The sequence below is a fragment of the Ammospiza caudacuta genome, chromosome Z (assembly GCF_027887145.1).
Source record: "Ammospiza caudacuta isolate bAmmCau1 chromosome Z, bAmmCau1.pri, whole genome shotgun sequence".
Classification (NCBI taxonomy): domain Eukaryota; kingdom Metazoa; phylum Chordata; class Aves; order Passeriformes; family Passerellidae; genus Ammospiza; species Ammospiza caudacuta.
Window position 1 is genome coordinate 55176394 of NC_080632.1, and position 12089 is coordinate 55188482.

Below are 12089 nucleotides of genomic sequence, written 5' to 3' on the forward strand. Positions count from 1 at the left end.
CTTCATTGTTAAATATTATGTACCAGTCACTTCCTGCTAGTTGACCTAAAGTGATGAAACAGTTTGGGTTTTAAAACTACAAAAACAGAGCAGGTTTTGCAAACAACTTTCCAGTGCCAGGAAATGGGATCTGGAATAGTGATGAGGAACTAAGATATCAAATTCACTTGCCAAAGTAAATCAACTCCATGCCCCAAGTTACTCAATAAATATAAATGTGAAGGACTCTTTCTATCCAAGTATTTGATGGACTGGAAACCACTGGATAATTTGAAAAAAAAACAGGCATTGAAAGAGATTACAGGAAGACAGTGTGTGTCCTCCTTCTGGAGGGCACAGAACCACCCCATGGCAGGACAGTCAGCATTTACTTGAAAGATTTGTCTCTTATTCCTGTTTAATTTCTGTTGCAACCCAAAGACTGGATCTCAGAAGAAGTGAACAGTTCAGGGTGGTCCATCCTTAACTGGAAACATACAGTCAGTGATATCAGAGTGTAAATGAAATTAAAAAAACCTTTACTTGCCAAATTTCAGGTGGCTAACATAACATTAAAGGCATTTAAAGTGCAGATTTATACCCGTGCATCTTTACAAATCAAATTGATTCTGTTACATCTGTGCAGCCTCTATCTGCTGGCTGTGAGATGAGCTTGGTTTGCTGTGGTAGTTTAATGATATAACCTTTACTGTAAGTGAGGAATATTTGGTGACCACATTTCCTCAAATGGAATTCAAAAGAAAAGCAGGCTAAATCCAGCAACCAAAACCCTTCCGATATTAATGAGCAAGAACCGTAGAACGTGTTATTACATATTATTAGTAACGTCCTTATTAATTAATTCTTATTGGTATTTTATTTGTGTGTGTTAATGCAGGGAGGTTTCAGTCACTCATTGTGTTAGATGTTGTTTAACAGTAGGACAATCTGTGCTCAAGTAGTCTTACAATGTAAATAATTTGGTTTTATCATATAGGCAACATGTAACCGTAAAAATATGAGAATAGAGAAAGGGATTGTAATCTTAAATTCAAGTAACAGACTTAAAACATGTAAACTAAAATTAATGAATGCAAGTGAGTTGTTGTTTTCTCAAATCGTTGGCATTTCCTGTATCTCAGGGACTTGTCGAATTCATGGTTTTGGTATACCAAAAAGAGAGTGGCCGGGAATACTCCCATGTTTTTTCTGCTTTTTCTTTAAATTCATGTTTTAAAAAATTTCTTAAGTATGTTTTCCTGAGACAATGAGCTCATGGAGAATGATCGGGAGGATCTATATCCAATTCATCCATCATTTTACTGTTCAAAAATGTACTCTCTCTGTGTCCTGTTGTTGGTAGAGTCTGGCCTCTTTTGAAAGCACAGCAAATCCAATTTTTTTCTAAATGAAACAGACTGCAGTCCTGTCTACTGTGTTTCATCATAACACATGATGAAATTGTACACTGAAGGTATTTTGTCCCATTCTGAGGGAAAAAAATGAACCAAAAAAATTAAAATGGCATGGGGAAGAAGCTGTTTTGGATGGCCGCTCCTTCCATGGTGAGTTTCCCCACTTGTGCCAAGCTATTCTGAGAGCCGCAGAGACAGAATGGGCATTGATAGGAAATTTATGCAAAGACAACGAGTGAAAACACTCTTTTACAGAGGGCCACAAGGCCTGCTCAGGAAGGAAAGATCCTTCATTAGAGTCACCCTCACATTTCTTAGTCTGGGATATAGAAAGCATGAAGGAAGTTTTGGCCTCTGCTGATCTCAAAGACAATGTGAATTCAGCTCTAAACAAAGAGCCAAGTATGCTGTGCAAGACTGACAAGTGCACCATGGCCTCGGAGGCCTCAGGGATGTGAGGGGACAGCTGCCTGTTACCTGGCAGACCTGAGGCCATGTGAGGTGTTATAAAAGCCCCGGTGCTAGCTAAACAACAAACATGTAACATGAGGACGTGACGGTTTGTAAAACAAAATTTAATCTCCTGGTATAAACAAGGGCTGCAAGAGATCATAGTTCAGGGTTGGTAGTGACTTCACAAGCTGCTGTCAGAGTGAGTGAATTTGGGTCAGGGAAGAGTTGGGATGACATTTGCTCTCGGTGAGAGTGGTGCAAGGCTGTCACTCCCCATGCGTTGCTGCAGTGTGCTGCACGTGCCCCGCTCACACCCGTGTTGGTATAACCTTGTGTGGGCCCTGTTTGTGCTCGTTCTGCGCAAGCCTCTCTGACCCCAAACATGTTCGGACAAACTGGAACACCAGGGCATTTCTGTGTGCATTTATGTTGGCAGAAAACAGCAGCAACGTCTTCCAAAAACTTGACTTAATGCTTTTCCATTGAACATTTGTCACTTTTTGTTATCATCCTGTGCATACAATGTTGGGTTTTAAAAGATAGGGAGATCAGAACAGATGCTCAGGACACATCTTGTCCAGAAAGACAGCTTCAAGTGTTTTAGGATGCAGGAGAAGCAGGCTAGAAACAGAACATCCTGCTGATCCAGACCACTGTCCTGTGCGGTCAGATACTGCCTCTGTAGGGCATGAGCTGCCACATGTTTGTGAGTAGACCTTCTGTCCATCCCCCGTTTTGGTTTTTGCCTTTTGGAATCAGAATCACAGACTCAGTTCCTCATTCAAGAGTCAGTTAAGGCTTAGGACAAAAAACAAACCAAACATCCAAAACTTAGGGGTACCTGGCCTTTGGCACTCAGCTTTGTCATGACAGAAGGCAAAGTCTCCTGTGAGGTAGAGTTGGAAAGAGGCTGTGTGGACACTCATGTAAATGTCTTTTTTTTTTTTTTAATTTGGTTTCAAGAACAACTCAGCTATGTATTCAAGAAGATATATTTATTTTTAAAATAATAAGGAAGCATGCAGAATTACTGGTCTTTGTTCTGTTCAAAAACACAATTCCCAATGTACTTATTTCCTGATGGTGCATCTCAGCATCAGGTTTTCTCCTGAGCTATTCAGCCATGGAAAACATCTGACATTCTTTTTTTCAGCACTCACCTTATAATCCTCTATATTTTTATTTTTTTTTAAACAGAGGTTGAGAAGGAAAGGGTCTTCAGTTTGTCCTTTTATTCATTGCTTCAATAAATTAGGTCCTTCTTCTCATGCTGCATAATAAGGTGTCAGGCATAAATATCATACCGGATGTATGAAAAGTATTATAATTTGGCTATCTCAGATAGCCAAAACATGCTATCAGAAGCCAAGATTTTCAGTTTACCAGCAATATTGGACTCTTTGGCAGTCTCAAATTATGTTTCTGAGGTGAATCCTGGGGCTCTGCTCAGGGCTGTCTTCCCAGCCAATACCTGCAACATGATGCTAATACAGCGGTCTATCAAATGGTACTCCTTGCTTCTTCAGTAGTTGTTTCCTGGGTGTCTGCCTCTCTAGTCTGCAGTATTTTCATGGCCACCTTCTCTTCAGTCTATTTCATTCTTTCAGAGAGGAGCAGAATCACAGAACTCGTATCAGCCTCACTTTTCTCATAGTTCTCACTTCAGAGAGATTTTTGCTTCTCTTTTGAGTGCCAGTCATCTTCTCTGTTAGCACTGGTGCCACAGCATTCTCTCCTCCTCCTGTGGTTTGTCCCCAAAGCACTGCCCTGTGAGGAACAATCCCTTTTGCAGTGTGCCAGTGGTTGGGGCTTCCTCTGTGCTGTTTCCCTTGGTGATGATAATTGCTGCCACAGGAAGAGCTGAAGTCCATACAGCCACCTTCAGGTAAAAGGGTATACACCTGGGGGTGTATACCATTCTGTCTGTCTGTACATGACTTTGTGTGTCAGCTGCTCCAGGTGGAATTCAAAATACCCATAATAAAGCTTGCTGAAATGGACAGTGGGAAATAGTAGGTATTTCTCTGAAATTGTAGCATTGCAGCCAGAGCTGGCACCTTTGCCTTTCTGGTCTGTAAAGCCCAAAATGTGATTTCAGGACAAAAACCTGCATCTTCTTCCTAAGAACTCAACTTTCATCTTATTCTGTCAAAATTTAGTAGTCAGGGAATGGGAAGTCCATGCCCTGAGTGCCAGGAAACAGCACAGACAGCGACAAGCCTCTCAGCAATTCCTGCAAGTGCTGCACCTCTGTCACCAGAGAGTCCTGGGGACTCTGAGCACAGCAGCAGGATGTGGGGACATTCATCTGGTGCAAGGGGAATGGGTACTCCAGTCCTTCCTCAAGTTTCTTACCTGTTTTATGCACCCATAAGATGCAGTGCTGAGTGTAAGATAGATCCCACTGAGGCCCTAGCTGGCTGCTGGAGAGGTATCCTGACGTGTGGGTGTATCCATACCCTCCCTCTTGGGCAGAGGACTGAATCTGACTTGCATATTGGAATTTGCATGTTAAGCACTAATAACTTTTCACAGGTCAAAGTTTTCTTTGGGACTCCTCTTTTTTCCCCAAAATGAAGTCCCCACAGATAAAATGTCTGGTATGGAGAGGGCTGAATGAGAGTCATGCAAACCATTTTAAAGTCAGAGGTTTATGATAGGCACAGGGCCAGCCATTGCAGTCTGGAATAGGGTTCATCTGAGGAGACCAGTTTCGGGTTTTGATATGCACATAAACAGTTAAGACATTGCTAGAAAGTCCAAAGTATATTTCATTGTGAAATCTGTCCTTTCATTATTTAAATCAAACTAGAAAAAACATTTATTACTGTGAGTTCGTTGTTATGATCATTTACAGTGTAATAAGTACTATGATAAGCCTATTCCATCTATTGATGTGTTGGAAGCCTTAATCAAATTAAGTCTTGCTGGAAACAGTAAAGATCCAAAGTTGTTTTAACATTAATTATCCTGTTTTAGCAAACTGGACTCAGTGTTCCTCAGCAATCAGCACTCCTGTGGCAAAAGAACATTGTTTAACTGCAAGGAATGGGTAAAGGAAGAAGCATTTATTCTTGCCTCAGCTTAGTAATTGCAGAGAGATATACATTACTGAGGGGATTATATTACAGTGCACACTGAAGTAGAAGTTAAAATCATTAACCTCTGCTCAAAAACTGAAGGCTCAGGTTAAAAGATTGGTCAGTTTTAGCCTTGCTAGCCATTCTACTTTTACAAATAAAAGGCAGAACTTCAAAAAAGGATTTTAAAAAGCATTTACTTTGTTTCAAGGATAGAAGAATGACAAGCTTCTCATTTGCAACAATTTCTGCCTGCAGGTTAGAGCTTTGATTTGAGCTTTGAATGCAATCCAAGTCAATATGTCAATAAAACTTTTTGCCTTCTTTCAGCTATACCTGTAACTAATGCCACTGTCAACTCTTGTCAGCCCAATTCTTGGAAAAGAATTTCTGGCTAACTCCTTCTTCCTTTGTAAGTTGGATGGCTGCCTGCACATTCATGTGGAGCCATAGCACAATATTTGCTATTGTTCTCTTTGTTTTTATTTTTAATTTCGCAGTCTCATAAATCAGTGTTGTTTCCCCAGTTTACGTTTTGTCCTGTTCCAATAGGTTTAGCATTTTAAATTATCAACACATTATATAGCCTCCATAAAATGGGAAGCACGTTCTGGTTCTGACACAACCCTGATTTCCTTCCTGCACTTTTAATGTTGAAGCAAATGGCCATTTACTTAATTATGAACCTATAAATGACACCATGAGCATAGGACAGAGGAACATAAGATATAAAACTTGAGCTCAAGCTTGTGTGCTGTTGTCTGTTGCCAGCAGCAGAGAAAATAATACCCAGATTCCAGTATTTACTCCATGGTTCTGAGAGCACAGGAGCTGTGCATGTCTGAGTTACCTCTGGGGAGCACTTAGAACTCATCATACAGGAACAGGTCTTAAGAAACACAAAAAGCTTTGGTTCTTCTTCCATCCCCATCACTGCTACAGCTCCCTGTACTCCATACTCTCACGGTGGAAAGACCCTCGTAATCTGTATCAGGCCTTTAAAACTCTCTCATCCCTTGTGAAGAATTTGCCAGGACAAACAAATGAATTATCTGCAAGGAAACAAAGCATCCTGATTTGCAGCGGCAACCAGGCCCTGGAATACAAAATCTAATACTGACTGATGCTGTTTCTTTAACATGCTACTCCAGTAGCACCAGTCTCACTGTATTTGATTTAATCTAGTTTTCTCCTCCTCATGCTACTTTGAAGGACAATAATGCTGCTAATATTCTTGTCCTTATGTAGGTTTGGGTTAATAAAGCTGTTGTGATCTGTCTTAGCTTTGGCCAGGATGGTGTAGCTTTTACAAACTAAATGGTGACAATGAAGCAACTTTCTGATTTCAACATAAATGACTTCCTCAAAATCATACTTTAAACAACACACAAGATTGTCGTCTACTCTATTTTTACAGTAGACTTTTACTTCACAGTATAGTAGTCTGGATTTGCCCTGGTCTTTTGTCCTGGTAGATAACAGTGAATAACAGAAACAGCTAGGAAGTAAAACACTGATAGCCAGAAAGATTGATTGCACTTTATTATTTTATTATTAGAAGAAATTGCAAAACCAGTGTTGGGACAATGTAAGTATAGACTAAAGTCCCTGAGGTTAAAAATTTCTTCTACCTTGTGGTCTGAAAATTTCAGGAATAGTAAGAATGATGTAATGAGCCAGTGCCAAGATGAGCTTGGTTGAATAGTGTAGGAAATTCCCAGGCTGATTTTCTAGTTCAGCCCTGGGAAAGGTCAAAGCAGGCAGCTGTCACTGTGGTGGAGTATACAGCAGCTGCTTGCTACTCTTACAGCCCCTGCGCTCAGTCCAGACTGAAACCACACATAATCTTTTTAGGGGTTTGGAAGCTTCAAAACTCCGCTGAAAGCCAAGTGTGCCAGGAATAGCATGTTCCTTACAGACTGAAAATGCCTAGGTCGAACACAAGGCTAAGGCAAGGCTGGGCTCTCCTTGAGGTTGTGTTTTTTGTGCTACAGCAGGTTTGGCCCACAGCGCCGGACGTGTAGCTTCCATGCAGGTGACACCTAATAGCAGAGGAGTATTCTTCTTAATCCTCAATCCTGCAAGTACTTGTTTCTGAAGTACTCCTACCCTTGGCAAGTCTTGCTGAAAAGCCTCTTCAGTAAGGAGAGATGTGAGGATCTGGATGTAAGGCAGTACCTTCTTGGGGAGCTGTGTGGAATACAACCTGTCTTCCCATCTGGCAAAAAACTGAACCACGTCTTCAGGTGAGAGGAGGGATCCTGCTGAAGTCCACAGTGCCACCCAGGACAGAACTGACGCCAAGCTGCTGCTCAGGGTGGGGCTTTGAGGCACGTTCATCCCCAGCAGCCGCAGGTAGGGTCAGGTGTTAGTCCTGCAGCTCAGCACCTGCTCTGTGGCTGTGCTCCTGCTGCTCCCAGGAGGAATGAATGTGAAATTTGTCACTGTTCTGGTTGTTCTGGCAGCCATGGTTAGTCGGACGTCTGAGAGTAAGTAGTCATTGTACTTTATCTATTTCTATACTTTAATCTCTTAAAGGTAAAAAAAACCTGATGTGTGCCTACCTGGAACTGTGTCTGCTTGAGCCTTTGCAGCTCTGCATGGGACCAGAGGTGACAGCTTAAATGTCTGTGCTGCTTTTCTTCAAAAAGTGAAACTTGGGTGTCTTAACTGCACAGAGCAATTGGCATTTTCAGTGGAGTCAGGGCCTCACCTGAGAATTTCCTCTGCAAACCTGATGTTTCCACAGCAGGTGTGAGTACACTATAATTCTGTGAAGTGCCTTGAGCAAGGAAAAGCCACGTGAGCTATTTGTCATAGGAAATATTTCAAGAAGATTTTAGCTGCTGAAGGTGTAAGAAATTTAAAGCAGTGATTTCCTGAGAGAACACCTTGTAAAATGTCAGTGTTTGTTCAAATGGATCTCTCAAGTTCAGGTGCAAATTATCCTTTACCAACTCCCCAGAGGAAATGTGTTTAGAAAGTCACTTGGTCTCTTTCCTTTAAAGTGAAGTTGCCCTGGGTAGCACAGGTTTCAAAAAACTTTTTATGACAAACTTCAAGTAAGAGATTTTTCCCAGCAGAAAAGCAGTTTTGCATGCAACTTTGCTCTGTGTTGAGTGCAGCATGTCTCAAGGATTCAGGAGATCTAATAACACTCAAAAATTAAACAACTTTAAACTTTAAATTTACAAAAAATTAAAAATTAAACAACTTTAAAAGTTTTCAAAACCATCTAGGCAATGCTTGCTTGAATCCTTACTTTTTCTTTGTAATTTTTTACTGTAAAATGGACTGTGTTCACAGAGAAGGTAACTCAGATTCTGGAGCACTTTCCTAAGGACAACCCATCTCAGGCTCTTCTGGCTTCTGTAGGAGTAGGAATTGTGGAATTCCTTGAGGATTTTGATAACAGGGACAAAATCTGCCTTAGAATTTTATCCTGTTAAAATGGCCACTACACCTGCTGGCATGGGAATGTTCTGCAAGTACTTTTGGTCTGGATATATGATCTGGCCAGTCAGCAAGGTCTTGCACAACAGAACTGACACCTGCATGCACAGGCCAAAGCAAAGGCTCTCTTAGAAAGTGTTCTTTTACACTGAACCACCTGACACAGGGGAAATGCCTTTAGCACCCAACTTTCCTCAAACAGATGTGCTCCATCCTTGACTGCAATGCTCAAATGGCAGAACCCACAATAAAAATGAGCAGAATTTCAGGTTACAGAATTTTGGTTACAGGCATGCCCTACCTGAGCTGAACCAGATTTGGGCTCAGCCCTACCTAGGCTTTATGCATCCATTTATTTCAGGGTGACAGTAGACATACAAGTAAGATCTGGCTGGCAGCTACAGAGGTTTCCTTTGCCTGTGGACGTGAATTGGCAGCTGTTGACAGAGGCCAGGAAAGCCATCTGTCATCCAAAATCACACCTAGCTACAGGCTTAAGAATAACCCCGCCAGGCAAGGCCACACAACAAAGATCAAGGTATTCTGTAGAGTGTGATGGGGGTTTCCCCCTCCACATACTCTACCCCTATTTCCCATAATATGATTCAAAATAAGTTTTTGAAATTTTACTTCAAAAATCCCAGTAATCTTCCATGATTGCATCTCAGTGCCAGGGATTTACAGGGTGCCACACATGCAGTGAAGGAGGCAGCACTGCATTAACTGTGCAGCAGCCTGGACAATGGAGCTTATTCCAGAGATGGTTGGTTTGAATTTCAATTTGAGAAGACAAAAGTTCTCTTCTGGAAGCTCCTACACGTATTTCATCTTGAAGACATGAAAGGAGAAATTTGGTAATTCTCATACAGTAATAGCATCCAAATCAAATGTTTGACGCTACAGCATCGGAATAACAACTAAATAAGACTGTCTGAGATTTCCCAAAGAAGTTATCTGCACTTATCCTACTGAAGGTATTCCAGTAATATTAGTCTGGGCTGTGCAGTATGGGAGATGGGTTCCCTCTTATCAAAATGTATTTCTTTATAGAAACAAACCAGATTTCTGTTGAAATGACAGATTCTTTCTGCATCTTAATATGCAAGACATTGTGATGTTTATTTTTGCTAGGAATAGCAGAAATTTCCCCTTCTGGTAAGGCAGTCAATATTTTTTTTACCACATCAATATTATACTCTGTTTTGCCAATTTTCAGCCTACATTTCTTTGATGCTCTGTAACCCAAGCACCAAGGATGTTCTGTGAAGACACACAGCTTGCAAAGCGATCATGATTTGATGGACAAAACCCCATCCTAAAATCCTGACCTATAGAAAATACCCATCTATCCATCTCCAGTCAGCCATCCACCTTTGAAAATGTCCATATTAATAGCAGTCCTAATAGCAAAACAGGAAAAGCATCACTGTATAACTTCAAATATATTTATTCTTATAATATGCTTTTTAGATTTATGTGTTACTGTTTATGGTTATATGGTTATAGCTTAGAATCCCTTTGTCTTTTTTTTTAAACTGTCTCAGAATTTTGCTTTAACTGTGTGCATTACCATGTTAAAATAGTAGGATGCCTTGGAACATATTTCAGCATATGAGTTCCCCTGTCAAGTCCAGCCGTTAAGTAACCTCCTTGTTTTTACATTTCCCAAGAATTCTAGCATCCGGCTTTGTTCACCTGTAAATCAGGATCAGAGTCTTCTACATAATGAAATAGTTAATGACTTTCTTTAAGTTAAGATGAAAAGACCTGCCCTGAGGTGCTGAACTCTTAAAATAGCCTCAAGTTTGTTTTAAATGAGAGAAACACTTTATGGCAGCTTTATGAAATGAGTGCTAAATAAGCTGCTTTACAATAGCTAATATTAAGTGTAGATGATGTGATAGTCCTTTTCCCTACAAGGGCAGAGCCTTGATTCTATGTTCATAAGCCAACAGCATGGGACTAAGTGCTGAAACTCGTCTGTACTGATACCAGAGCATATCAATAAACACCATGTTCTGACTAAGCAAGACTGTAATACAATCAATCAATGCAAAGTTGTGTGGGTTCTCTTTCCAGATGTACAAAGCCTACTTTGTAGCCACAAAAGAATTCCATTAGGAAACACTAATGCCTGCTGTTAATAGCACAGGTGTGCCAAACTTGTGCAATGTGTGCAGAGCTGCAAGTTCAGGGTGAACTTGAGGCACAGTTACCAGCAGGTCTCACATTTCAGCACAGAAAGTGCCTCAGGTGTATGGATCTCGCTGTGCAAGAGAAGCTTCCCCTCAGAACACACAAAGTGTTGGGGGAACACATCCTGCTTAATAATGTTGCCCATATTTGCTGGACTCCCTCATGTTGTGTAAATTCAAGAGCTGTCCTGGTTTTCTTGGTCACATAAAAGAACAAGTACGGCATGGTTTTTCATTCAAGTAGTCCAGCTCACAAAGGTGAGCCAGGTGTTCTGCCAGCAATGGACAGGCTCCTGTGCACTGCCAGCAGGATTCAGGAGGGACCACCAAAGGCCTGGGTGCAAAACACTAACTGCTGGAGTGAAACTTGTGAAGAAAAGAGTTGCACAAGTCCTGCTTAAGGCAGCTGGGTTGGGTCTGGAGTGGAGGGAAATGGAGAAAGGAAGGAAAAATGTCTTCCCTACTGTTCTCACTTAAAGCACAGCTTTTCTTTATCATGCTTAGTCAAAAGAGACCAAAATTAAACCAATAGGTAAGAGCAAGCAGAGAGGTTGTGGGCACAATGGCTCCATCATTCACCATCTGTTTCCACAGGGCATCATCTCCTCTTTTTCCCTCCATCTGGCCCTCCTTCATGAGGCAAAGACCTGCCCTGCCATGTTAAATTCTCTGTGGAGGAGGCTGGCAGAACCACTGGCTGCCCTGTCAGTCCTTACCAGTGCTCTGCCTAGCCCCAGCCCCTGAGGCTGCAGAGGAGAGCAGCACAAGAGCCGGGTGGGCTCCCCTGGGTGCCACAGGAGGGCTCCTCGTCAGGCACGACAGTTTTCCTAAAAGACTTGGCAAATCTAGGAATATCAGCTTCAGAAACTGAAGATGGACAGAAAAGTTCTTTGTGACCCCCAAAACTGAGCATGCACCAATAACTTTTTTCGGATTTTTGCCTGAACCCTAGACAACCAGCCTTCTCTGGGTGATTAACATGTGGCTCTCGAGTTTGAGAGTGACAATGAAAAAAGTAGAGCATAAGGGTAAGGCAAGTTTCTATAGAGTAAGTTTGGTCAGATAGCAGAGAGGAAATGGAAAAGGAAAGTTTAGGCAGTCAAGGAGATTTGATACTGATCAACTTAAAAGTAAAAACAGATATAGACAGTACTCATGGAGGTCTTTTTCCATGAGAGGTTTTGTTTTCACTGTGCTCCATTCCCAAGTACTCCACTTCAATCATAGAATGGTTTGGTTTGAAAGAGACCTTGAAGATCATTCAGTTCCAACCCCTTCTGTCCTGCACAGGGACAACTTGGACAACTTTCATCTTTCTCTTTTCTTTTCTTTTCTTTTCTTTTCTTTTCTTTTCTTTTCTTTTCTTTTCTTTCTTTTCTTTTCTTTTCTTTTCTTTTCTTTTCTTTTCTTTTCTTTTCTTTTCTTTTCTTTTCTTTTCTTTTCTTTCTCTTCTCTTCTCTTCTCTTCTCTTCTCTTCTCTTCTCTTCTCTTCTCTTCTCTTCTCTTCTCTCTTT

The 12089-nt window shown here is 41.3% G+C and overlaps 1 protein-coding gene across 1 annotated transcript in view; it reads left to right on the forward strand.

Moving 5' to 3' along the window:
- Positions 1–1505: 1505 nt before the first annotated feature.
- CCL28 (C-C motif chemokine ligand 28) overlaps positions 1506–12089 on the forward strand; it is an 18020-nt gene continuing 7436 nt past the window's right edge. Inside the window, exons 1-2 of the mRNA XM_058824408.1 lie at positions 1506–1544; positions 7174–7282. Coding sequence (XP_058680391.1) covers positions 1506–1544; positions 7174–7282 — 148 coding nt within the window. The remainder of the gene's footprint in view (positions 1545–7173; positions 7283–12089) is intronic.